This window comes from Ahaetulla prasina, chromosome 3 (assembly GCF_028640845.1).
Source record: "Ahaetulla prasina isolate Xishuangbanna chromosome 3, ASM2864084v1, whole genome shotgun sequence".
In the NCBI taxonomy this organism is placed as follows: domain Eukaryota; kingdom Metazoa; phylum Chordata; class Lepidosauria; order Squamata; family Colubridae; genus Ahaetulla; species Ahaetulla prasina.
The window spans coordinates 120,338,469-120,366,098 of NC_080541.1; the positions used below are offsets into that span (position 1 = coordinate 120,338,469).

Consider the following 27,630-nt stretch of genomic DNA (forward strand, 5'->3'; position numbering starts at 1 on the left):
TGCTACGCTATTAATGAGCAGAATAATGAGCTACGCTTCATTCTTTACGTTAGCTGCCTTTCGCGCCTTCTTAGAGCAGAGCCTTAGCTATTTACATATTCCTTTTCATTGCCTCAAATCAATGACAAGCTCAGAATGCCGGAAGCGTTCTTTCGCCGTCCCAACGCCTGTGACTAAGCTAAGTGGCTGAGTTTCCCCAGGTCCCGCCTTTCCATCGTCGGGCTACTATCACGCCACCGCCCCGTTTCCCCCGTTTGCTTCAGACCTCCTCATTTGCTCGGGACTGGGGATGGGGAGGCGGCCGCCAAGCTGGGCCAGCGAGGCGTTGATGAGGGGCGGGGCCTTGCTTACTGGGACCGCCCAGATGGAAGCCTCGCAGATTCTTGGAGGCGGCGCACACCCTGATTTAAATAGGTGGTCCCGGCGTCTCCCGTTCATTTTCCTTCGACCCGTTGCCGTCTGGTTCTTACAGCCATGCAAAGGGTAGCTATAATCACCGGCGCCACCAGGTGAGAGCGGATCGCTGAGATAAAGCCTAGACAAGGGGGGATGTAATCTGTTGATGCAGTTAATTTGAAAGGGGGTGTCGGTCCCATAGAAGATGATCGGGTAGGAGAAACAACCGGTGGCATGATTAGGTAAAAGCGTAAGATCGGTGGGAACTTGAAAATATTTTACTCTGTTGAAGTAAAAGGCTACATTTTTTACATTCTTTTAATATTTTAATTTTTATTGATTGACTTTCAAGAACAAGCTGCTTTATACTCACCATCCTCTTGAAAGCTCGGTAAAGTGAAGGGGCTCTGCAGGACAGGGATAAATGAGGTGAAACAGAATTAAATTGTATATGTCAGTATAACAAATGAAAGGATGCCTCGCTATTTTTACTTAAGGCTCGACTTTCGTTCTTGTCAATTAGCCTAATGTCTTTGCATCCCTTAATGAAAAGCAGGATAAAGGCAGATGAGAACCCTTTCATTTGGGGAAAGGCAAGGATAGTCTGTTCTAGCTGCCAGTCAGTAAAAAGTCAAGCTTGATAAATAACTGGATCATAAAAGAAGGGATCAGATAGTTGCAATTTTGTGAAGAAACATTAAAGTATCTGGGTGTTTTTCTACATGATAAAGTTTTTTTTAAAAACTGGGTAAAAAGAAAGTTCTCTTAATACTGTAACTTGGAGTCGCCAAATTAAGTAGACTAGCAAAAGATTTACGGCCAATAAAACATAATACTTTTTCAAAGTGCATAACTCAATTATCCTATTTGCCACCACCTAGACCAGGGGTCTCCAACCTTGGCAACTTTAAGCCTGGCGGACTTCAACTCCCAGAATTTCACAGCCAGCAAAGCTGAAGTTGAAGTCCGCCAGACTTAAAGTTGTCAAGGTTGGAGACCCCTGGTCTAGACCAACTAGTTAAACTAAGGTTTCAGAGGAAGGGTTCTCTTTCCAGGGGGCACTTAAAAGTCTCACTGAGGTCTTTTTGTGGGGAATTAGAGGATACAGTACATTACCTGTAAAAGAAATCTGTTCCTCCTTTAGAGGGCAATATTTTGGAGCCTTTGCAATTTTAGTTTTGAAAGGCAAAGTTATTCTATAAATGCAGGCTACTTTAGAGAAGGAAAAAATTTCTGAGTGAATGGATGAGTCCACAAAATGAAGATGCCTTGTTAGAAGACTTCATAACCAATAAGGCAGATCTGTCTGTATACTCTCATTCCAGACTCCTCTTTCCAAAACCACCATAAACCCCCTCATCTCATCCATGTCAGTCTGATATGGATTGGTGATTTGTTATTTCCATTGTAGTCTCTTTGGCAAGGCCATTTCATTGACTGTATATGTGAAGCAAGTGGCAGGTTGGCTGATCTTGGACTATTTGGATTTTAGCATCCTCCTTAAACCAAACTTTTTTTTTTTTTTTTGCTTCTGGAATGACACAGTTATATTTCTTGAATATTACTTGTGGTAATTGTCTGTGTAGATTCTCAATCAGCCAGGTTATTAGGTTCACTTTTAAAGTTAAAACTGAAGAAGCTTCTTGGATAGGAAGGAAATGTTTTCAAAGAAAAAGCCAAGAAAGACCAGTTGCCTTTTGAAAAAAGCTCTTTTGGGACTATTAGTGCTAATATGCCCCACATCTTATTTATTCCTTTCGAGCTCTAACAACCGTCTATATCAGTGGTAGTCAACCTGGTCCCTACTGCCCACTAGTGGTCCTTCCAGCTTTCATCGTGGGCGGTAGAGGTTTTTGTCTGATACTGAAGCACTTTCCTTTTTTTTTTATTTAATTGACTTTTTAAAAAAAATTCATAGCATTATTTAAAAACATTTTCATTAGGTTTTCATAATATTCCCCGTGATAATTTAAATTTCTGAAAATATACTATGTGCCCGTGCATAAGTTTAGTTCACGTTAAGTAAGTGAAACTAAATGGCGCTATAGTGCGACCGCAAACAAAAGAGCCTTGTCCCAGAATAGCTCGCGCATCTCCCCCCCACACCACCCAGCTGTAACAGACAAGTAGAGCTAGTACCCGGTGCCCCCCCCCCAAACCCAATTCACGATGCATGAGAGGCATGTGCAGACCAACATACATGGCACATTACTGTGGAACCGATGGGCGGTTAAATTTTTTTATTACTAACAGAGATACAAAAGTGGGCGGTAAATATAAAAAGGTTGACCCTGATCTATATGCTTGTCACGCTATTGCATCTATCTGTATTTCTAATAATATCCAATTGTTTCAATAATGAACCAATGGCCTTCTATCAAATATATAATGTCAGATAAATCTTTTGTGGAAGTCTGTTGGATCTGTATTCAAAGAATCAGGTGATTCCTTATAAATAAGTTTTTTTCTTCATTATAACCTTTCCCAACATTCACATTCATGATATCTACACAATTAGTGGTAGTGAGATTATTTGTCACAGGAAAGGAGAAAAGGGATACGTTGGATCCCTTTCCAAGATCTCTTCAGCATGCTAAATGAAGTCATTGAAGACAAAGCAAAGCCACTTTCTGTCCACCAGTGAAGACAGGGTTTGCTGGAGCACTGTTTTTACTCTGTTTTATCTCAGAACAATTAATTTATAAAACCTCTTTTAACATCTATAGTATTTATTAGTATTTATGAAATGCATACATTTACAGAGAGATACTAGGGAACATATTTTCTCCACTGTTGCATAATGAACTTCATAGAGCGTTGATAGTGATACTCGATGACAGGCCTTAACTGTATGTTGTTACTTTTGCAGTGGGATTGGTTCTGCGCTGTGTGAACGTCTGCTCCAGGAAGATGAAAACATCCATGTTTGTTTAGCCTGCAGAAACATGGACAAGGCCAATGCAACCCGTGACAACTTATTATCTTCCTTCCCTGGTGCAGACATCAGCATTGTTAAAATAGATGTTGGCAGGCTGGACTCTGTCCTACAGGCAGCTCAAGAAATAAAGATGAGGTATGGGGAGGAGAAGGGCAATTGGATGAGTAGCTAGAAGCAGTCTATTGGAAAGAATTGTTGCTCTGTGTAACCCAGGAAGCCCTGTTCAATCAGTTCTCCAGGATAGATTTCTAAGTCAGACTCATATTGCATATTTCTACAATAAGTTAATCTTGAATAATTTTTCAAGAAGAAGCTATATTAAGGACACCACTAATCTTTTTTTCCAAAGCAGACCGAAATATTTGATAGCAGAAACAAGCCATAGGACCAGCCACAGAACAACAGTGAAAGGAGGCAATGGAGTCCTTGCACTATTTCTTCTGCAAACAACTGAGAACCTTTTTCTAGCAAAAAAGCAATAGAAAGATGGGAGAAAGGCATTACGAGAGAAGTGCATAGAATAGAATAGAATAGAATAGAATAGAATAGAATAGAATAGAATAGAATAGAATAGAATAGAATAGAATAGAATAGAATAGAATAGAATTCTTCATTGGCCAAGTGTGATTGGACACACAAGGAATTTGTCTTGGTGCATATGCTTTTGGTGTACATAAAAGAAAAGATAACTACAAAGCATGCTTTTTGCTGGTTCCTGCAGTGGCAACTACTTCTAATTTTAATTTTATCGTCTAGGCTTTAGCACTAGTTTGTTCTAATGTAAAGTGACTGGTATTGATATTTCCCCTTTATACTGACCTAGGATGCTTTTCTTATGCAGTATGAATTATGGAATATGCAAAAATTGGTGCCATAAGATAACTGCAGAGTTATTAATCCAAACTTTTCTTAATTATGTTGGACCAATAACAAAGATCATTGTGCTTATGAAGTATGTGAGTAAATAGATCATTTGGGTATCCTTTATAAATGTTGAAGCTCATACCCATCAGTGCCAATAAGAACATCTAATGGTAAAGTATTGTAAGAATCATAGTCCCACTGCTGAATGGCTAAATGTGTCCTTGTACTGTTGGTAGAATCAACTAGTAAAACTTTTCCTGGACTCTTCCTCTTCAGGCATATAGGTTTAAATACTCGGTTAAGAGAAGAAAACTAATTTTCCTAAACGTTAATACAAAGCAAGGTTTTTTTTCTGTTCCTGCTCATTGTAAATCAGCCTTCTGGTTTCTCAATGAAACAATTCAGTTAAGCATAAACATGAACATTTAGCCCATCTTCCCTTGGAGGAAGATAGAGTGTTATTAGTTATTACATATTGACATATGACATTTCTAGATTAGTTACGCATTTAAGCCTTTCAGGTTAAATTATCCTACTAAGAGGGTTTTTGTTTTTGGCAAGGCATTTTGTGCCTGTTTCTTCTTGCAATAACCAGGTGTTACCTTCATTGTATAGATTTCATAGATTGGATTATCTCTTCTTGAATGCTGGGATCATGGTCAATCCACGTGTCACTTTCTGGGCATTTTTACGTGGCCTCTTCTCCAGGTATGTTATATAAGCTGTGTTAATATTCTTTTTCTGCATAACTCTGAAAAATTCCTTGCCACCATTTCAAAGATATTTCCTTACCTAAACAGAGAAACAGAACAAAATGAGTGGAAGTGACTTCCAACTTCCCATTACGTTTCCTTCTGGGAAATGGACAGTGAGTGTCAGAAAATGTCCTTCCTTTCTTCCTTCCTTTTCTTTTTTTTTTAAAATAATTTTTTTTATTTTCTTTTAAGACAAAACAAACATAAAAACATTTTCAATCCCAATATTGTGTATCGGCGGGGTGATTACAAATCTCTTGTGCCTTCATAATTTACAAATATCCTTAATTTATCTAAATTTATATCGTCATCATCTTGTATCCAGAACTTTAAATTAACCAATAGCTATAACCTTTATTTTTCTCATTCCATATGCATATCCTGTAATGAGTATTTTATCTGGTAACATCATCAATTCTATCATTCTACACCATTCATTTAATATTTCAATTAATAATATTATTTCTCCAATCTTTGTTAACATATCTTCCCTTCTAGCCATTGATAAAATATATCCCATATCTTATAGTATTGCTTTTCTTCCTGTTCTCTTATTTCAAATGTCAATTTACTCATTTCAGCACATTCCATTATTTTCCTAATTATTTCATTTTGCAAAGGTATTTTCTCACTTTTCCAATTTTTGGCAAACACTATTCTAGCTGCTGTTACAATATTTACCATCAAATATCTCACTTCTCTATTATAAATTTCTGGTATGATCCCAAGTAGAAAAACTTCTGGTTTAAAATCTATGTGCTCTTTAATCATTTTTTCCAACCAAGTGTGTATTTTAGTCCAATATCTTTTAGCTTCCACACATGTCCACCACATGTGATAATATGATCCAGGTGACTGATGACATTTCCAACATTTTTCGGATTTATCCTTGAACATTCTAGCAATTCTTGTTGGGGGTAAATGCCATCTATAAAACATCTTATACAAATTCTCTTTATAAGCCATAGACATTGTCATCTTATAATTATATGTCCATAATTTTTGCCATGTCTCTAAGTCAATCCCATGACCAAAATTCTTCCCCCAAGCAATCATTGTTTCCTTGACTTGTTCTTCTTCTAGTTAATCTCTAAAAGATAGCCATATAACTTCGTAATTAATTTGTCATCAGTCCCTGTTAAAATTTTATCAAAGCTAGTCAAGTTATTATAAAAACCTTCTTTCTTGGAATCTTTCTCATCTGTAGAACATATTTGCAAGTAAGAAAACCAATTCATCTTTATATCTTCACTTTCTAATTCCTGCATTGTTTTAAGTTCTTCCTTCTCATTTAACAATTCTTTATATCTTACAATTTGTTCCTTTCTAAACATAATTGCATATGAAAAAGCCTCAATGATACTTTTGATAATAATTAAAGTTTCCAGTCCTTTCCTTGATAAAATTAAATGTAATGTCTTATCTTCTTTTCAGCAGAGTATTTCGAATGCTCACCACAGCAGAGGGGCTGATAACCCAGCAGGACAGGGTCAGTCCAGATGGCCTGCAGGAAGTCTTTGCAACCAACTTCTTTGGACATTTTCTATTGGTAGGGAAGTTTTGAGCAAATGCATGTATGCCTTGTAGTTTCAGCTTCTGAAAATAGGCATGTCATCATAGCATGATATTGTAAAGCTGCTATGTTTCCCAGTTCTATAGGCTTGAAATCTTGGAAAACCTTGGTTTGTTTACTTTCAGATCCGGCAGCTGGAGCCTCTGCTCTGCTGCCTTGAAAATCCTTCCCAACTCATCTGGACTTCTTCAGTCAGTGCCCATAAGTCTAACTTTAGCCTTGATGACATCCAACACAAGCAGGGCAAAGAGTCCTACAGTTCCTCTAAATACTGCACTGATCTTATAAGTGTCGCTTTAAACAACCATTTCAACAAGCAGGTGAGGCTCAGCTCTTTTGATTTTCAGGGGACTGCAGCAGAAACATCAAAGAACAAGTGTGCTGTCCATGTGGCTGGATAGATAAGCTTCAAAGTTTGTAAATAATGTATAGCTGAGACTTCTAAAGCTTCAGAGACAGAGAAAGGGCAGTTTTATAGAGTTCAATATCTTATAACATTGACCTTCATAGCAAGTAATGGAATCAAGTAAGGCAGGGGTGTCACAGTCAAGTTGTCACGGCAGTGTCACGTGATGTATCGGGACTTTCCCCTTCCTTCACTAAACTGGGCGGGGGAGGGGCCAGCACGTGACGCATCCAGCCCATGAGCTGTGAGTTTGACATAAATGTGCATATTTCAGATAAAGATACATTTTTACTTTTTAGATACATATTGATGCAGATTTAGAATTTGCCATTGTTCTGACTCTGTCTGATCATTCAAGAAATAATTTACCTACCGGTACATATTACATTGTCACTGTATCAAAAGAGAACATAGCAATAACCTCTCCCGTCCTGTCTTTTCTCCCATCTTTTGTCCTTCTAACTGCCATTTTTCCCTATATGGGCCAGGTGCCTGATTTAGAGAGAAGACAAACAAAAGGGCTGAGATTCAAATTTTGGGAGGAAACTGGCAAAATAAAGCCAGGCTACCATGTAGAAAAACAACAAACGTTCTCCTGACTACTTTGAACTTCATCATGTAATCTCTGGTTGTGGTAGAGGCGCTAATCTTAGGGATGGGGTTTGCTTTTAAGATAAAAGTTGCACCCAGTTCATTCTCTGCTTGTGCCATTATGTAATTTAAGTTGTAATATTTAAATTACTAGTCTCTTAGCTTTCAAAGTCTTATATAATTTTGAAAGACACACCAGGACATGGGGAGAATTGTCTCATTTGGCCAACAACAACCAACCTCATTGCCAAAAGATCCCTAAGCCTGGAGAACAATTTCACTCTATGGAGATCCCTTTCTATTGGTCTCAAGGCCAAATACCACCATTTTAGTCCTCTGCTGTTTATGTTTATAAAATGCAGAAGAGACCATTTTGGAAAAGGAAATTTAGAAAAACATTTATTTCCTTTTTTTGGGTGTGTATTAGTCAACAGGCATAGCTGAGCATGACTTTACGTGTAGTGTGATTATATTTTATATGATGAACTTTTCTCTATCTCCCATCGCTCTCCTCTCTCCTTTTTCCTCAACTAGGGTTTATTTTCAAGTGTCATGTGTCCTGGTGTTGTAATGACCAATATGACATATGAAATGATGTCCCCTTTTTTCTGGAAGCTGTTTTTCCCTTTTTTATGGCTGGTAAGTGCCTTTTGAAGTATTATTGCACCACAGATGTAAATTTGAGGGAGAGAAGGATTGATTCAGTTTCATAAAGAATCATAGGAAAAACTGAATTTGTACCTCATGATTCAGCATAATGTGAAAAATACAAAATTGTACTGAAAGTATCTCTTACTGGATAAACCACTTCATACCTGCAGGTGCCAGTGTGTTCCTAAACACCGGTGCCCAACAGAGTCTCTGCCCACTTGACTTTATAAAGGAGTTCTTTGCAAAGCAATTAAATAGAAGCTGGCATATTGCCAGAGGAGGCACTTGTCCTTAGAGTCATATTTATTAACAAGTCTACCTTTCTGGCTTACCCTCCAATAAACGGTTGTTTTGTTATGGCTGTGTCCATTGTGGCAAGGTTCTCATGGTGGTTATTTTGTGAATACATCCACTATATGACATTAAGATTCAAACTAGGTTCTTAGCTCAAAAAGGTTGCCCATCCATTGTATCTTGTAGTACCCACAGTGCAAATACTATTTGAGAATTTTCTGACAAGAATTTTACAATGGCAAATATTCAGTGAAATTGGAAATCTGATTCATTTGAAACAGATTTTTTAGTTCAATGTGTTTTTTGGGGGAAGAAAAAGCTAACTTTTTGCTATTTTTTTCTCTACCAGCTACGCCTGTTCACCCCTACATACACTCTGACACCATACAATGGAGCAGAAGCACAGGTAAATTACTGTTAGATATATCCATGGCTCAGGGCATCCTCACATCCATTTGGTTTTATCCTGTCCTATATAGATCGCATGACTCAAAGCTGATAGCTATTTTATTGTGGTATAAGACAAAGCATTTGCAGATATTGTCTTCTCTCCATGCTTCTCTCCATGCTTCTCTCCATGCTTGCTTAGCACATTCCTTTTAATGAAAAAAAATAGGCAGTAAAAATAGGCAAGTAGTCTATAGAAACAATGTATGACATGTACGAGATTTCTTTCCCTCACAGCTACAGACTGATCTTGTAGAGTTAGAAATTAGAAGCAGAACTCAGCAGTGACCAGGAGAGATGACTTCGCTTCCATGCATTCTGAAATCAACCAAGTTCTCTTAAAATCTGAGCAATGCTTCCACCTCTTTTAACATATCAGTATTGTTCAAGCTCTGGTCTGACCTGCTTATTAACTTCTTTAGGTGTTTCTCTCCTCCTGTCATCCCTTAGATAGATCACCCTGTTCCTTGTTTTCTGTGAAGACTCCCAGTGCTGAAATTTTAAATGTTCTCAGCACTATCAAGGAGTGTCTTGAATGGAGAGTCCATGGAATAAGAAATGTTTGGGTTCCCTTCTAGATTTGGTTGTTTAAGCAGAAGGCAGAGTTGCTGGATCCCCTGGTGAAATATTACAGTTGTACTACCATTTTGGAGAAGAATTATACTGAGAGCCGTAAGGTAAGTCAATTCTTTTGAGGAAGTGAAACAGTAAGCATTCTGTAGGGATGTAGGGTGCTGTGCAATACATTTCTGGGCCAGTTCTACAACTAGGCAGTGTAAATTAGGGTTCCCACTGAGGATTGCCAGAAAGTCATTTCCAGTACATCTTATAAACAGTCACATAGGCAAATTTTAATGAATCTGAAATTTTAGAAATTGGAGAGAGATTTTTGTGTAAGCCACACTCAATCCCCATCTATCTCAATTTTTTATCCCCCTAATTTTCTTGTGTTAGAGCCTAGGCACATACAGATAATCCTCGAGTTATGATAGGGCATTTAGCAACAGTTCAAAGTCATGACAGATACCCAAAAAATACTTATGACCCAGTCCCGAAGTTATGTATATTGCAGTACCTCTGTGGTTGTTTGGCCTTACAATTGGATCAGGACTGACCACAAAGATGCTGCAACAAATCTTCCCCCACCCCCTATTTCCCCCCATCCTGCCCTGGTTCACCGTAGGCACTGAGCCTGCAAGTTATATAAACTCCTGCCCACCCATCACCGATCACTCACTTACCTTTCCAGAGCTCAGAATTTTGGAATAGAAAAAGAGGAGAAACCACTCCATTATGGAGCCAAGTGGTAGAAAAGGAGTCTTTCTGAGATTCTGGTGTTGTTAGCAAAACTATTTCTTTGCTACATTCTTCCTGCAAATGCACATGACCATATATTGCCTCTTTCTCCCAGCAAATGCAATCTCTTCCCTTGCTCTCATTCTCCCTTTCCTCCCTGCAAATTCATTCTACCCACTCTCCAACAAAATGCACACATGCAGCAGGAAATAGTTTACCCCCTCATGCATCCATTCCCTGGGAGAACATAGTTTGCCTGCAGAAAAAGGGAGAGCAATAGCAAGGGAAGAGGTTGCACTTACTGGGAGAAAAAGGCAGCATGTGGCTGTGTGAGGGAGAGTGATAGCAAGGGAAAGGGTTTTGCTGCTGTTTTGCTGGTAGAAAGAAGCAGCATGTGACCACGTGTGTTTGCTGGAAGAGAGAGGCCGCAAGTAGCAAGGAAGAATTTTGCCAAAAACACAGCTTTCACAGCATCTCACAAAAAGCTGCTTTTCTGCCATGTGACTAGTAAGGAACAGCCTGTCATCCTTTCCTACCTTGACATCCTGAGCTCTGGAGGTAAGTGAGTGATCGATCATTGTTGGGTGCAGGGGCTGGGTACAGAGGAGGCCCAGGTGAAGCGGGGCATGAGATATCTCAATGGGGGAAGGCCTTGGGAGGCCAGAGGCAGGTGGTCTTGTTCCTGCACTAGCCCACCCACCTCCATCATCTTCCCCACCCTTGATTCACCCCATGCTCCCTTAACAACCCATGCATTTGACTCATGCGTTTGTTTAACGAATGCATTGAGGAGAGCTGGGGTGGAGGCTCATTCACTTAACATGAATCACGTAATATCCTCCTGACTTCTGACTTTAATGTGCAATTATGGTCATAACTCAAGGACTACCTGTACACATTTTGTCATTCTAAATCAGTGGTTCTCAACCTTTATAGTGCTGCGACCCCTTTAAAACAATTCCCCACGATGTGGCGACCCCACTGTTTTTTTTAATTTATCGCGCCTGAAGCCGTATTGGCTAGCGATCTGAACTGCTTGCGATTGCCTTGAGGACGGAGGCATTAAAGTGGAGACTCCTCCCCTATTAAGTTTATCGCGCCTGAAGCCAGATTAGGCTAGCGATTGGGAGTGATTGCAGCTGGCTTGAGAGGGAGACATCGGAGCAAAGATTTCTCTCTTTTTTAATTCATCGCGCCTGAAGCCGAATTCGGCTAGCGATTTGAAGAGCCTGCAGCTGGCTTGTGGAGTCAACCATTGGAGCGCAATTCTTCGACTCGCAAGTATACTTCCCACATATCCGATGGTCTTAGGTGACCCCTGGCAAATCATCATTCAACCCCCAAGGGGTTGCAACCCACAGGTTGAGAACCGCTGTTCTAAATATTATTTGTGAGTTTATTTTACTAATAACCACTTTGTCCAGATGTGGTAGACAGATATGGAAGCAGGATTCTTTAGGCATATCCCAAACTGGATCTTGAGAAATACACAAACTCAGCATTTTGAGCTTGTCTAGTCTAGTTTCTTGGATTTTTCTATTCACACCTCTTTGGGAAGTATACCATGCAGGGTCTCATTTAATCTTCCTGCTCTTCAGCTTTTCTGACATTGGATTTGCATTGCACATACTTTCAGTGGGTTTTAATTGGGCAACTTCGTAGGTAGATAGATCTTGCATAAGAATCAGAAGTTGAGCTAACACTTTAACTCTCCCCCCTTATTTATTAATTTTATTTATTAAATGTATATGCATATTTAATTATTACCTGTTTCTTTGATTTCCAGATGGATATTGATGAAGACGTAGCAGAGAAACTGTACAAGAAGTTGTTGGAATTAGAAAAGCAAGTTTTAGTGAGCAAAAATCACCTAGATAAAAAATCGCAAGACAGCTCTTCACAGGAAAATGTTTCTTCAACTTGAAACATCTTTGTTATTATTCTTTGCATTTGCAACCCAGATTTTCCTAGTGGACTGCTGTGGAGGATTGTACGACTAGAGTGTGTCTGAAATGGTTGTCCTACTTGAACAGGAGGTTGGACTAGAAGACCTCCTTTCTAACTCCATTTGTGTAACTCTCAAAATGATTTTAGCTAAAGCCATATTCTCTTTTTCCTCGTTTCTTAGTTGCCATGCATATGGGGGGGTGGGGGACCAAAGTAGTGTGAAATGTTTTCTAATATGCCAGACATAATGGCGATAGGGCTCATGGGAACCAAGGTCATCTCAATGAGCTCTCGTAATAGCCGGAAGGAGCAACTGAGAAGCCTGCTGTTTACTTGGTTGGCCAACATGATCTGTGACATGGGTAGGTGGGGAATACTTATTTTTAATTATACTAAACCATGGGAAATATTAGCATTGGATTCACACCTGGACGTGCCGATATGTACCCAATAAAGAAAATCTTTGAGAAAAGCTACAGTCCTGAATTGATTGGGATCATTACTCGGAAGCATGACACCATTCTGATTGATTGACCTTGTTTTTCCTCTCAAATATATTTTATAATGAATTTTTTTGGCCAACACCCTAGTGGTGATGCTATTTCATTCAACATATGGCACCCGTAGTTGGGGTCTCAAAAATCCCTGCCTTGGGGCTCCAAGTACTTTGGCTAGGCCCACAAATACTGTCCTGGCATTATATGAGAGGACATATGAGAGAAAATCCAAGCATCCCTTCCTGGGACCCCAAAACTGGGGGGGTGGGGACTGGCAAACAAATCTGGACTGACAAAGCCCAAGGAGGCTGAAACTACTCACTCTAGCAGGGGAATTTGTAAGGGAAGTCAAAAGGGACAAGATGGTGGGCATTGCTGTTCGATCAAAGCCTCATTTTAATGGGGAACACGTAAAAATGGTTCAGGGTTTTGATCTCATAGTTGAACTTCTCATCTTTATTTTTTTTTTAACTCTTCCCCTCATTCTATGTATACCCTCACACTATGGCATCCTTTCTGTTTTTCAAAAGACTATAATCAAGGCAGTGGTTTTGAACCACTTCTGTACCTAAAGAGGCTCATGTTTACTTTTACTTTAAAATTGTACTTTTCTCTAACAAGATAGTGTTCCTTTCAACAAGTCATTCTATCTGCCCTCAATGGCAGAGCCAGATTTCTCACCACATAATTCAAGGTCCAAGGGAACACCAGCTTCAGTTTTTGTTTTTGTTTTAATTTCTAATATGAAAAAAACTAAGAATATTTACCAAGTCTGTTGCTGGAATGAAGATCTTTATCTTTTTGTTGGCAGACCTCTTTCAACCACTATGTCCCAATTTTGAAAATGGAATTTATCTCTGAATAACCATGTATATGGTTGACACTGTTTTGCTGTGGAGATACAACTTATTTTGGAATAAGTTGTATCTCAATAGCAAAATGATCTTAAAGTCTGATATCCTTGTTTTTTTCTATCACTGTTTTTATTTGAAATTGCAGGCAAGTTACAGTACAATCTTATTTATGTCTATACAGAAGTCACTGTAGCTTGAGTGAGAGTCTCTGATAAATATTGAGGATTTATTGAGGAAAATCCGGGCAGCTTGATGCTTTCTAGGGATCCTGGATACCAGTGCTCATCAACTCCAGTCAAGAAAGCCAGTAGCAAGAGAATTAGGTCAATGCACTGTAAAGAATACCAGATTATCAGACCTGTTTAAAAATGCTTCCTGGCAAAACAATCTATCAACTGAAATGATTCCAATGCATCAGTGAAGATAAATAATCTTGAAGATAAATAATTGCAAAGGCCAAAAAGATCTCTTCTTTAGATTACTGAAAAATAAAGGCACAAAAGATCTTGGGGAGCCTGAAGTGTCTTTGGGGTATAATTATTTAAATAGAGTTTGTAAATCAAATGTTGTATTGGTGTATTTCCAGGTGGTCCCACACCCAATCTTTGACCACATCCAGACTTTCTTAGTTTCAGAAAAGAGGATGTATATCACATTGCTCAAACCCATAATCACATACATAGGTATATTCAATAAAGAAAGCATAGCATACTGAATGAATTAATATGTCGTGTCCCACTCCCCACTCCGACGAACGAGTCAAGGAAGTCCATAACCAATTTGGCAATGAAGCCTCTGCAGCTTGCCAAGTTCCTCCGAGGTTTCTCAGGGTAGGCAGGAGTCCAAGTTGTGACTTCAGCGATAGGTCCGGTATCAGCAAACTCGATAAGACCTTGCAAGGTTGGAATGCCAAAAGCAGGTCCTTTATATAGGCTGTGGGGGTGTGGCTCCATGACTCAGCATTTATCCAGGCCTGCCCCTCCCTTCTGCTGGCGTCGCCTCTCAAATCTCCGGAAGCGAGGGTCTTCCTACTCTGAATTGTCTTCAGCTGGATCTGCTGGCAGCTTCTGGGAAAGGGAGGGGTCAGAAGGAGTAGGCCCGAGCAATTCCAATACCTGGCTGTTTTCCTGCTCTGACGGCTGAGCCAAAGGAACACATGCTGTATGAGTGAGATTTATCGGGCTTGTCCTTCCACTCCTGGAATCATCTCCGGGCATGGGGCCGGGGCCGGGGGCTGGAGGCATGACAGACCGTTCATCTTCATTATCAGACTCGGAGTCTGATAACAGGCCCAGTTGGAGACGGGAGGGGCCCGGCTGAGGAGAGGAGGGAGGACGAGTCACAACATAATCAGAACCATCCATTTCCCAGAATATTTTAAAAACAAATGCTAAATTTATATTTCCTAGACCAGTGGTCACTAACAGGTGGTCCGTGAACCACTGGTGGTCCGCGAAAAAATTTTGGTGGTCCACAGAAAAATTATTTGCATTTTTTTATATTGCACTAAATCAGGGGTCCTCAAAGGACAGCCCATGAGCCGGATACATGCAATGAATGGTTGTGTTGCTGAAGAAAGTCTCCCCTCAGGGTCTTTTTGTGGGGGTCGGAGGGGGGCAGAAATTCCGACTTGGAGCCTGCTTTGGCCTCCTGGTGCTGGGGCTTTGGGCAAAGGCTGGAGGGAAGTGCCACTGGTAGCAAAGAGCTGGAGGGTCTTGTTCCATTGGGATAGCATCATGGCCTGGAACTGGCTGACCATCTCAGCTTGCTGAGCTTCCAGGTGCCGGTACCTGGCCTTGCACACCTGCAGGTCTTCCCTCTGCTTAGAAAGCCTATGCTCATAGTCGTCAGTGAGGTGCTACTGCTGAGCCTCCTTCTCAATCAGATCCAATTTGAACTGAGCAGCTGTTTTGCCTACTCTTTCTCATGGTGGCTGCTTAGCTTCAACAACTGCTTCCTGTTGGGGCTCTAAGGAGCCCGGGTGGGGTGGTGAGGAATGGTTGGCAGGGGAGGAGTGAGTAGAGGCTGGCGAGGTGCCCCTCGTTGTGAGTGACATTTAGTTGGCCCCACCCACCCAGTCTCATGACCACCTGGCCACACCCACCCAGCCGGTCATTAGGCAGATCATATTAGTGGTCCACGGGATTTAAAATTATGAATTTAGTGGTCCCTGAGATCTGAAAGGTTGGGGACCCCTGTCCTAGACTATTAACATTTGACACATACTAACACAAGTTTCCAAATGCTGATGAAAAGTAATTGTTGTGTTACATAAAATTGAAATGATAACAGAGTTTAATTGAAGTATCTCCAATTTTATCATTCCCAGTATGAATTTGTACTAAATGAGCTGATTCTCCTAACCAAACATTATTATAAGGGGAATGAAAGTCTTAATATCTTGGAGATAAGGTCACGCTGGCTGGATTTGTCAGAATTGTAGTATCAGTGGGGGTTCAAAGTAGAGGAGTGTATTTTTTCTTTTTTAAAAGAATTATATGTATATCCAAATACATATATAGCTATATTTCAGACTAAAAAAGAGAGTTTTAGAAACTAGCAAAAGATTCTAACCAGGGATGAGGAAGATGTGGATTGTGCTGCTTGATACCAAATGACCATTATTCACGGGACTCCGTATTTCCAGTCACAGAATAGAAGGGCTTTCCCTGCTGCTAGGATAGTGGTGTCTTGCCTCATAGCTAGTCCTGCCGTAACATTCAGACATGCAGGAAACTAGAAAAGACTGTGCAGTTAGAGCACATCAGAGTCCTGCCAGCTGAGCAGTCTAGCACCAGTGGACAATTCTGATAAACCCCTTGTAGGACTTTACTGTGTCCCCTAGCTTGAAGTTCCATTTGAAAGACACCTCTCAAAACAGTGAGCCATCTTGTGGTTTCTTCAAAACTTGAAAGCTTACTTACTAATTTATGACCTTCTAGGTAATAAAAGCACATTGGTATTATTGTTTGGAGTTTTTAATGAAGCAATGCAATAAGTGCCTTTAATCTTTTTGAGACATGTTTTTAAGATACGTTTTGAATTCTGAGAACACATTGGCTGCTATGAAGAACTGGACGGTCAATCATCTATAACTAGAAAGCAAATTGTCACAGAAAGAGACAAATTTATAGACTACCATATTGTTTACAAAAATGAGGAACTCATCATTTATTTATCCTAGAATGTTAAATTTAATCTGATACCTGCAAATTTCAGCGTCAGGCCTTTAATCTGATATCTGCAATCTGCATCTTATACTGTATATTCAGATTGAGTTTAAAGTACAGAACTCATAGGCACCATATATGCCCTAAGGTTTGGACTTTCCTGGGTTTTTTTTTAATTACTTTCTAGAAACAATTTTAGCCTAATAGATTGCCCTAAAGGAAATGTACACATGTTTTTGTGCCATTTTGGCTGGACCTAATAAAGGTATTGCATAATGTTGCTGAAAGAAGGCAAATCACTTATGAAAACTTGCTAGGAAAATTGCAGGGACAAGAAAATTGCAGGGACTCATCTAGATAGACGCCAGAAGCCAAACTGAATTGAAGATTCATTCTATTTTCTCCCCCTCATTAAAAACTAAAAGGCAAGCTGGGGGGTTGGGAATTTACATACCAAAACACTAAAATGTTTATCAGCTCAAATGATGTCAAAATATGTTAACCAAGACCTGAAAGACCCGGCTTTAAAAAACATCCTGCTGTGTTACCTATTTTGATTTCTTTGAATTTTTAGTACAGTATTGGAATCTAATGCACCAATTGAAATCTAATGCACAAAATGTACTTAGAATTTTTCTATGAAAAAAAATTGGAATAGGAACTGTCACAGTCTGTTCATCATGTATGTCCCTTTTACAAACCTCCTTCATATTAGTATGGTTTAAGCCGTGAGTGACTTGATTACTACTTCTGATAAAACTAAGTCACTAAGTTTTCATTGATCTCAAATTGTTTGTTCCCAATTAACCTTTGAGCCTTTACCTCCCACATTCCCACCCCTTCTTCCCCACCTTGTCCTTGTGCACAGCAGCCCACCAGAGGATGAATAAAAGTCCTGTTTTTGCTGCCTGCTTGAGACCAGGTTGCATTTAGTTTGCTTATGGCAAGTAGCTAAATGATCTTGTCTTTTCAACAGAGGCCTCTTGGCGCTTTACTCTGCTAGATCTGTCCATTCTGCCTGCTTAGGGCTTAGCTTTGGCAGCAACCATTTCCTGGGAGGAATGCTCCATGGGTTTTTTGTGCCCAAATATATCTTGAAGGCTGAGCTCCTTTTCCCAGGTTGGAATACCTTTGTGCCGAATATAGCGGGCTTTCCTAACTTCGCCATAAGACTTGAGGAAATCAGGCCTATTGTACATAGTCCTGAGGCGTCCATCAGCAGCATAGGCCTCAGGATCCATGATCAGCCTCTCACGATCAAGAGAAGATCTTCGATTCTCAGGGAGATTTATGGATTTGGTGATGGTCATGGTATCTTTGGCTTGAGAATCCCTTGGCTCTTCTTTCATTGAGTCTTTTCCTTGCTCTTCTATGATATCAGTCCGGTCCACAGACTCTGCTGAAATATTTAGCTGTTTAGCCATGGAGTCTTTAAGGCTGCTCATAGCTCTGTCATCCGCAACATTTGGGTCTTTGGCCTCCAAGGGTGGCAAGTGCCCCATTCTCTTTCCTTCACAACCAGAGACATCTCCACTGAGCTTCCATGGATGGGTGGGAGACTGCTTTGTCCATGCAACTTCCCCAGTCTTAGACAATGTTTTTCTTTGAGATCTAGAAAAGGAGGAGAGAAATGCTATTCTTCTTTCATTAGGATTCTTTTCACAAGTAATCAATGGACTGTAGTCTCTAATGGAGGCATGGAAAACCCACATATCTAATCCATCCTACTGGAGATCATTATCTTGCCTGGCAGTGTCTCTTCAGGAGAGAAAAGAAAAGTGATAGGAAACGAAACCTTTTCTCACCTGCAAATCTTTAAAATAGTTCCTGTTAACATCACTGGTGATAAATGAATGTGGCCCTCTGCTTCTCACCTCCAACTTCGTTCTCACAGGTAGTCCTTGGTTTATAACTACTATTTATTTATTTGCAAAATCTATTCGCCATCCATCTTATCATAGGGTAATTCTGGATAGCTTAAAATCATAATTACAATTGGGAGTGGAATTTCCATTGTAAGCAATGCAGTTGCACAATTAGGTTAGCTCATTCATGACTATTGCAGGAGACTTATCTCTGTAACCTCCCCCTCCATCATGTTTTCTGGTGGCTTTTTCCAATTTTTTTCTTCTCTTAGTAGAAATACCACTGAAAAGACTGAAGAGCCACACAATAGCTGTTGATCAGGAATACCAGGGGATCACTAAATTCGATAAGGCCTGGTCCTTCTAAGTGTGTAACCTGGACCACTTGCATCTTAGTTTCTTACTGTTACACTGAGGGATCTCATTTTTATCTTTCAATTTAAAGCTACAAGGTCCACTGCAGCCAACTAATAAGAAGGTGGAACTTGCCGATGTAGACAGCCAAGGCTCCTATACTACTGAACAACATCAAAGAGACATTTCTTTTACCGTAATCCTGTATAATGGAAGTCACCAGAATTCTGCACAACCAGAGAAGGAGGTAGAGGAAATGTTGCTTTAAAGTGAATATGTCCAGGGCCCAATGAGAATTTCTGCTTGGAGCAGCCTAAGAAAGAGGAAAAGAAATAATTGCTATCCAGTTTCATCTCTAAAGGCAAATTAGACAATAATAAGAGAGCACATGAACTGTCTGAGAATGACGATTTTTCCCCCCTCTGTTATTTCCAGTGAAAAGCCACCAAGGAATGCCATTTTGAGAATAGAGGAAGGGCCTCTTAAATCTGCCCACCTTCATGTTTATTGTTCAATAGTCTTTTATCCCCCTCAAAGGAGAATTTCTTTTTTCTCTTCTCCTCAGCTAGGACACTGCATGATGCATTTGTTGAAGTGAATTTGAGTCTACTGAAGCCACACAATATAATGGCTTTTAAGGTGCAACAAGATTTTTTTTTTCTGGGTAAGATCATTATTTAAATTGATATATTTCTTGAACTGTTTGAGCAGAAGTTTAGCACAATCCTCAGAATGGAAGCTTGATTTTCCATCAGCAGATTAGCTAAGAGAGAGCAGGTATGAAGTGAGCTGCTTAACTGGGCTCTGGAGCTGGCTAGATATCTGGAACATCCCTTCTCTCTTTGTCTTTGAAGTCTAAAAATGGATGTGGCAAAAGGAGGACAGAAAGAGATGGAGAGTTCTATAGCATATACTCTTCCTTCTATATCATGGTAAAACTATCTCTACTAATTAACTGCAATGTGCCTACATATTCTTTGTAAACTTAGACTAGCTCAAAGGGCCACTGGCTGGAGAATACTGGGATTTTAACTTTCCAGAGGTCTAACAATGCAAATGATCCTCCCTGTTTATTAAGATAATCCAGAGAGATTTGCCCCAAATTACTGCAGGATGTCCTGGAGCAAACTGAGATTGTAACTTCTCTTTACCTGCTCCAGGAATGCACACCATGTTGAATTCTTGACCAGTTCTTAAAGGTTCTAAAAAGACTCAAATTAAAGCAGGCTTTTAATTGTTGATCTTTCTATTTTTGATCTTAGTATCTTTAAATTCATGTTCTTATTGTTCTCATATTATTCATTGTTCTCGTACAGTAATGTATGGTATCACAAGAAATAAAATAATCACTATAGTGGATCAGAGCCTCTCCCTTCTATAACTCCACAAGTAAAACATAGCCACCAATCAGTTGAAAAATATATATATAATAATGGAAGATATACATAATCACAATGACTTGTCTAATCTGCTTAAATCCTCTTTAATCCTTTTAAAACTCACCCTACACTGTATTTTTACTCTTCCAGTTGCCCATTATATGTTAATTATTCACATGTAACATTTGCTTATACTGCACTACATTTGACATTTTCATATCCTTTTGCTCCAACTGGAAATAATATTCCTGTAATTTATCACACTTTTTAAAATTATATATTTTATGGACTTAGAATAACTTACTGTGTATTTTACCAAGTACTTTCAGATTATTTAAATTAAAACCAGTGGTCTTATCACAGATTGCTGGGAATGTTTATATTTCTCTATTAGAAGAACTGTTTATTCTGGCTATCTAATTGCTTTTTCACTATTGCTTATCTTATTTTATCCTAGGGCTTGAGTTAAGTTGTCAGGGGCCTTCAGATATTCTTCTGAAGGCCCCTGACAAAAGACTTGAAAACTTTAAAATATAAGATTTCATATCTGAGATATTTTTAATGTGTTACTTTGAAGGAAAACACTCCCTAGGGATTTTTTGGGGGGAGGGGGGTTGTGCCTTCAAGTCAATTTTTTATTCCTGGAGACCACCTGAACTAGTCCTGCAGATTTCTTGACAAGGTTTTTCAGAAATGGTTTGCCATTGCCTTTTAACTGGTGCTGAAGGAAACTGATTGGTCCAAAATCAGCCAGCTGGCTTTTGAGACTAGAACTAACAATCTCCTAGTTTTTAGCCTGATGCCCAAATCATGGCACAAAACTGGCTCCTAGAAAAATTAGCAAACTGAAATATCTTTGTTTAAACTGGCATTCAAATTATATATAACTAGGGACTTCCGGTTTGGCACCGTAGGTGATGGCGGTGATCTTTACGATCACCAACCTCTGGATTATGTGGAATCGCTAGGACAGCTTAAATCTGCTGTCCAGCGGTTCGGAAAACCCCTTCTTCGGGAGAAGGAGAAGGTGGTGAGCTGAAGGCAGAGGTTGAATTTCCCTAAAGCCCCTGAGAAAAAAGGGGTTTGAAGGGTTAAGTTCCCTCCAGTAACCCGAAGTGCTCCAGATCCGAGGATTCTTCTGCTTTGGCGGAACCAATCACCACGACCAAACGCCGAGATTTATTTTGGACAATAAAGGATTATACCGGACAGAACGAAAGTGGGAGAACTTTATGCAAGTAGCCAAGCCGATTCCCCGATACTTTGTAACAAGCTTGAAAACAGTAAAAAAATGGAGGCGAATTGTTAACAAGTTAACGAGTGGAAAGCGAAGCGATATTTTCAGCGTTCGTCTGCAGTTGGTAATTTGCATGTTACTTGCTGCTTTACTCTTTAACTCTTTGCTGCCTGCTGATAGAATCTAGGGGAGATTTTTAAATACTGCTTTAAAAGACTGTGTTTTTTAGAGGTTAAGAAGATTTAAAGTGAATATTAAGTTGGAAATAAATAAATATATAATTTTATAGAAGATGGCAGCCAAACAATTAAAGTCTACTGTAACAAAGAGCTCTGGAACTTTATCAGCTGGTGCCTCTCCAGCTCATACAGCAGAGACTAGAACATTGAATTTAGAGGCGTTACAAGAGAACTTAAAAGGCTTTATAGAAGAAAAATTTAAAGTAATAACTGATGAGATGTCTGAAATGAAAGAGCAGATATCAGAAATTCAAGTGGGAAATAAAGAAGTTAAAGAAGGATTTGTAATGGCAGTACAAGTTTGGCAACGAATGTGATTTTATTGGAGGAGGAGGTTGAAGAAATTAAGCAACATAATTTAAAATTAGAAAATAAAATGGATGAATTTCAAAGTAAAATGGAAAAACAGAGGATGAAATAGTTTTGATACAATATAGAAATATGGAATTTGCTCTTAGAATTCGAGGTTTGAAAGAAAATAAGGAAGAGAATTTAAGGAAATTTTTCTGAAGTATTTGCTGAGATATTAGCAGCTCGTCCAGCAGATGTGGCTTATCAAATTGATAAAATATATCGTGAATTCTTGGATAGCAAGGCAAAAAAGTTGCCAAGGGATGTTGTTATTTATTTTACAAACAGAACAGTGAGAAATCAGATTTTGCAAGCTTCATATAAGGGGGAGAAGATTCAGATTGCTGGTCAAGATATTTTGATATTAAAGGAAATTCCACCAAAATGTTAAGGGCTAGGAAGGAATTTGCCTTCCTGGTGAATGAACTTAAAAACATCAGATTGAATATAGATGGGATATTCCAACTGGTATAATAGTATATTATGCAGGAAAGTATATCATTTCAATACGGTTGGAAAAGCAAGAGAATTTTATGTTGAGGTATTAAGTTGGAAGTCTTCCCCATTGGAAGCTAGAAGAAGGAGGCTGAAGTGAAGGAAAGAGAAGTGAAGCAGGTACAAGAACAGATTGTGATGGAAGAAGATTTATTACAAGTGTTGGAAATACCTACGACGGGTTTAGATTCAAAAGAACAAAGGTTGACAAGAGCTGCTGCTAAACGCAAGGAACAAGAGATGAAGGCACACCAACAACTGGCAACTACTACAACGGAAACAGTGGGAGGAGTAAGGCCTAAAGTAAAATGTGATCTGCGGCTGGTGTTCCAAAAGTTTCTTATCTTGGAATGTTAATGGCCTGAACTCACCGTAGAAGAGAAGGAAAGTATTTCATTATTTGAAACAATTTAAAAATGACATTACCTGTTTACAAGAAACACATATTAGATCTTGCTAAATGTTGGAGATGCGATTGTGAAGATGCTACTTATTATCATATATGGTGGACTTGTAAAAAAGTTAAAGCATTTTGGATTAAAGTATGGTGGATCATGCAGAATATTTTGAAAAAGAAGATAAGTTTACTCCGCAGTTCTTTCTACTAGGAATAATTATGGACTACACAGCTATAGAGACTAAATTGATTTTGAACTTAATAACAGTCGCAAGACTTTTGATTGCTCAGTATTGGAAGAAAGAAGAATTACCTACAATCAAGAATGGACACTCAAAGTATCAAATCTGGCAGAGATGACAAAAATCTCCGCTTACTTGAAAGACTATACACTAGAAAAATATATTCTAGAATGGAAAATGTGGATTGATTATATTTAAAATAAGTATCAGATAAAAAAAAATATTGAATAGCATATGAGTAAATTTAGGAAATATTTTGTATTAGATATATTTTTGAAGGAGAGGGGAATTGAGAGTGTGACTAAGTGTGGTGTGACTAGAGATTATAATTTAGGAATTATTTTGGATTATGATTGTTAGTTTTGATACCCTGCATTTTGTTCTGGGAAGTCGGGATGGGGGGTGGGGGGCAAGGGGGAGGGGAATTGGGGGGGTTTGGTAGAGATGGAGTGATGGTTAATGTACAGGGATTATTGAAGAAATATAATTAATGTAGGATCGGGTCTGCATAGTTACCATTTTAGAACGGTGAGGAGGGAGAAAAGAGAGAGTAGGAGGTAGGAAAGAGGAGAAGAGGAAGGAAGAGGGATAGTAGAGGGAGAAGGAAGGTGTAGGGTGGAGGGAGGAGCGGATGTAGATAAGAGAAGGAGAGGAAGGTTTGGAAAGTAAAAGAAGGTAGAAGAGGGAAGAGTGTTAAAAAGGGGGGTGGTGACTGGGGGTGGTGACATTGTATATAACTGTACATTGGATGAATTATTTGATATTTGAAAAAAAAATATATATATATATAACTAGTAAACCCTAAATGTATTTGATTTGGGCCAGTAAGTTGGTATAGGTGGAATTTTCTTCCCAAGCTGAATTTCTAACCATGGAGTCTTCTTAAGACAACTTTGGCAACATTTCTCAATTCCTGCAAATCAATTCTACTCTGTCATTTCTAAACAATTAGAAAGTAGAGATTTCATGTCAAAATGTTGGCCGAAAAGAGGCAAAGGCACCCTCACTTTTCTGTAACCTTAGGAGTTCCTGCTGGAGTCGCTGCTGTTCCCTGGTCATGGTGTTCAGATAGTAGAGCCGGGCTTCTTCTAAGCTGCGCAGCCCCAGGGTAAGCCTGGCCTCTGCCCTCTTGACATCTCGTCTCTTGGCCTCCCAGTGCCTTGAAGCTCCTCCCTCTGCCATGCTTATTTGAAAAGGCTGCAGAAAAATCTATCGATGGTTATCCTAGAAAGAAAGAAGGAACACCTGGTATTGACCCTCCTGGGGATTTCACTTCCAGTTGCTCTTTACCTTGGGATAATGTTATCCTGAAACAGAAAAATGCATTATTTAACCCTCTTTCCAAACATTTTTCTGATCTGTGACACTAGGACATTTCTGTCTATCAACTTTCAAATCTTTCAGAAGTAAGACTCCCTGTCATCAGTGCGTTGGCATTGCTAGTTGGCTAATTTTCTACAGAAAAGCGATTGCCAGACTCTGCCATCCCCTATGACAGTTGCTCATAGTTTTGGCTGCATGAATGGAAAGCTTCTTTTATAGCTCATTCAGATTTACTCTGAAGAAAAGTGGGAGGAAAATATAACCCTGCTATATTTCTTCCTTCTCTTTAGAACAGCTGTTCTCAAAGTGACCCTCAAGACCCTCTCTGGAGTCCACAGAATCAGAATCATTTTCCAACCTACTTTGAAAAATAAAAATATTAAAATCCCACCAAACAACAAATCATGAAAAGTGGCAGCAGTAGTGAATGCCTCAGTTTTTATTTTTAATTATGGTAAATACAGATAAATATAACTCATACAAAGAAAACCACTTTTGGGGTCTTCCATAATTTTTAAAAGTGGGAAGGTGTCCTGAGAGAAAAAAATAAATGCTACTCTAGAAGATATATGCCTTTCCAAATGTCATAAAGTACAGAATGCAAAAACTGCAGCTTTGTATTTTCCTCCAATGTAAGCAAAATTTGAATCAGATGGATAAAGGCTTTATTAAATATTATTTTTTAAAATTTAAATATTTTAAAAATTAAAACATTTTAAATGAAGTAATTTTAGAGTCTAGGACTTCATGGCCCAGAATGCACTCACTCACTCTACTGTATCAGAGAAAGGCTAGTTTGCTCTATGTCAGTAAACTAGCGTGGCATCCCATCCCATCCCATCCCATCCCAAGGAATGGCATCCTATCTTTTTCTAGGTTTTTTTGCTTATATGTGTGTGAGTATATGCTACAGCTTCTAATATATATACAATGTACACCTCATTTGAGCACAATCGCTTGTGCATGTAGTGAAACTGATTTTAACCAAAGATCAACTCAGTAAATTCACTTCTGAGTCAATAGATTTACAAATTTGCTTATAGTAAAATTGACTTTTTTGAAGAGAAAATCAGGAAATAGCCCTGGGATAGTGGAACTCAGAACAGAGAATAGGTTTCTGTTATGTTCATAGGATTGAGTTGCTATGCAAAGAGTTGTTGCTCAACACATAGTTAATACATTTTGTTAATTCAGTTGTGTAATCTTCAAAGATAAACATTTGTGTTGACTTGTCCCTTTTACAGCTCAAATGAACCTATTATGTCAGTGCTGTCTTAAATTATTTATTTCTATGTCCTCTCTCCAACTTATGAGAGCAGCAACAAGGAACTTGAAGGGTGCTTTCCAAACTCTGCAAGTATGGTAGTTTTAAGGTTTTGTCCTGAAGTTTTTCCCCCTGGGTGTCTCATGTTTGTTAAGAGAGCAAAACAAAGCAGGGATAGGGTGGAATGCAGAGAACTCTGGGATTCTGGCGCAAGTAGCAAAGGCATCAGAAACATGACCAGAGTGTTTCAGGCCAGTAAATCAGAACACATTTGTCTGTGTTAGAATTAGGAGGACACCATCTCAGGTTTGGATGGTATATTTTTTTAATGGCATGACAAGATTAATGTAGACTTAAAAATCATGGTGTTAGAAGTGTCATAACTATGAAAAAGGAATAGATACAGACCCCAGCTGTGCCCAAAAATGGCTTTACTGATTTTAGCCCAAACATTTTACAGTAAGAACAAGGAACAGTGGGTAAAGAAAAATGGTTAACACATCAAGATTTGTTAGAAGAAGAACACGGGAACTTAAATATGTACAATTAAGAAAAAGATAAATTAAAAAGTAATTGGAATTCAAAAACATAGAACAGAATTTGAAATTTAATTCTGTGATTGCTAAACTGTACAAACTTTTGCTGAGAGTTAAAATGGAGGAAGAACAAGTTAAAATGGGCTAAGAATTTGGTTATAATGTACAGATGGACCAATGTGAGAGAATGTGGTTAAAGGACTAAAATTCACATTATTACAATTTAACAAAGAACTCTTACAAAATGATGTATGATGCCAGAGAAATTATCCAAAATGTAGAAAGGTATTCTAATCAGTTTTGAAAATGTGGAAAAGACTCATTTTACCATCCATGGTAGACTTGAGAAAAACGGGGGGGGGGGGTGATACCCATAATGATACAAAGAATTTTAAAAACTACTATTCAGGTGAACCCAGAACTTTCTTTACTGAAATTTATGGGTAGCCAAGCAGAAAAGACCTATGCAAGATTGGTTTTGACATGATAACTTCAGTGACACTATTGAACAAAAATGGAAAAATTGTCAAATATCCACAGTATCCACTCTACCATCACTGCCTCAAATGCACATAGGAAGAATACTGACAAACAGCAATAGCACTTACAGTTGTAGAATTCTTGCTGAAGAATGCTCTTTTGCACAAGATAAATGTGATGTTGGGTGAGGAAATTACCATCCCAGCATGATCCAAAGGGACAAGAAAGGCTGCCATTAGCTTGTCTCCTGTCCCCTTCGGAAAAAAGAGCAAATGGAGGACATGCCAGCAGCAAGGAAAGCAAAAGCAAAATCTTTCAGCAGCTCTGGCTGCCCACAGAGCAAGTGAAATCAATGCATTCTCAGCCTTTCATGAAAATCCCTTTGTAGCTATTGTTGCTTGTTGCCTGGAAGGCGGAGATTATGGAACTTCAGCTGCTGCTTGACTCAGATGAGCAGCCCAGAAGAAAGAAGTCTTTAGACAGAACACAATTAGAAAATATGCCAGTTTTCTCCCTCCCTTCCTTCCTCCCTCTCTCTTTCTCACACACACAAGTCAATCCTGTCAAAAATTTCTCTCCATGCAATGCAATTAAAATCTATACATTTGCTGAGAAATCATTATGAAAAGTGGGTTTCCTTCCTTTCCCCTTCCTTCCTCCCTCCCTCCTTCCCATTAGAACCATCCTCATTTCTTCCAGAAACTCATAAAAGGTTCACAAAATGGGTTTAAAGTGAATCAACAGAAGACAAAAATGATAATTAAAAATATGAATACACATCAGAGAGAA

At 39.0% G+C, this 27,630-nt stretch overlaps 2 protein-coding genes across 6 annotated transcripts; one reads left to right on the forward strand and one right to left on the reverse strand.

Annotated features, from left to right (window-relative positions):
• The first annotated feature begins 288 nt into the window (after positions 1–288).
• HSD17B7 (hydroxysteroid 17-beta dehydrogenase 7) lies at positions 289–12,645 on the forward strand. Of its 4 annotated transcripts, none has more exons than XM_058178051.1 (9): positions 290–509; positions 3,266–3,469; positions 4,814–4,906; positions 6,391–6,502; positions 6,652–6,846; positions 8,058–8,162; positions 8,818–8,874; positions 9,494–9,592; positions 11,998–12,644. In XM_058178051.1, exons 1-9 carry the CDS (start codon positions 475–477, stop codon positions 12,133–12,135), a joined length of 1,038 nt encoding a protein of 345 aa, XP_058034034.1. In that variant the 5' UTR covers positions 290–474; the 3' UTR covers positions 12,136–12,644. The 4 variants fall into 4 exon arrangements, with proteins under 4 accessions (XP_058034036.1, XP_058034034.1, XP_058034035.1 ...); XM_058178050.1 differs by having other exon boundaries at positions 292–509; positions 6,388–6,502; positions 11,998–12,643; XM_058178053.1 differs by lacking the exon at positions 3,266–3,469 and having other exon boundaries at positions 289–509; positions 11,998–12,645.
• Positions 12,646–16,486: 3,841 nt separating this feature from the next.
• On the reverse strand, positions 16,487–27,260 carry LOC131195815 (coiled-coil domain-containing protein 190-like). 2 transcript variants are annotated; one of them, XM_058178054.1, is made up of 4 exons: positions 26,970–27,260; positions 24,246–24,462; positions 19,094–19,211; positions 16,487–18,290 (listed from the first exon to the last, which is right to left on the reverse strand). In XM_058178054.1, exons 2-4 carry the CDS (start codon positions 24,418–24,420, stop codon positions 17,702–17,704), a joined length of 882 nt encoding a protein of 293 aa, XP_058034037.1. In that variant the 5' UTR covers positions 24,421–24,462; positions 26,970–27,260; the 3' UTR covers positions 16,487–17,701. The 2 variants fall into 2 exon arrangements, with proteins under 2 accessions (XP_058034037.1, XP_058034038.1); XM_058178055.1 differs by having other exon boundaries at positions 24,246–24,545.
• Positions 27,261–27,630: the final 370 nt, after the last annotated feature.

Coding starts and splice junctions, on each gene's coding strand:
- HSD17B7 (XM_058178050.1), top strand. CDS start 475: ATGCAAAGGGTAGCTATAATCACCGGCGCCACCAG. Junction 510..3,265: donor ATAATCACCGGCGCCACCAG/GTGAGAGCGGAT, acceptor TTACTTTTGCAG/TGGGATTGGTTCTGCGCTGT. Junction 8,875..9,493: donor ACAATGGAGCAGAAGCACAG/GTAAATTACTGT, acceptor GTTCCCTTCTAG/ATTTGGTTGTTTAAGCAGAA.
- LOC131195815 (XM_058178054.1), bottom strand. CDS start 24,420: ATGGCAGAGGGAGGAGCTTCAAGGCACTGGGAGGCCAAGAGACGAGAT. Junction 19,212..24,245: donor ACTCCTAAGGTTACAGAAAA/GTGAGGGTGCCT, acceptor CCTCTTTCTTAG/GCTGCTCCAAGCAGAAATTC. Junction 18,291..19,093: donor TTCCATTATACAGGATTACG/GTAAAAGAAATG, acceptor CTCCTTTTCTAG/ATCTCAAAGAAAAACATTGT.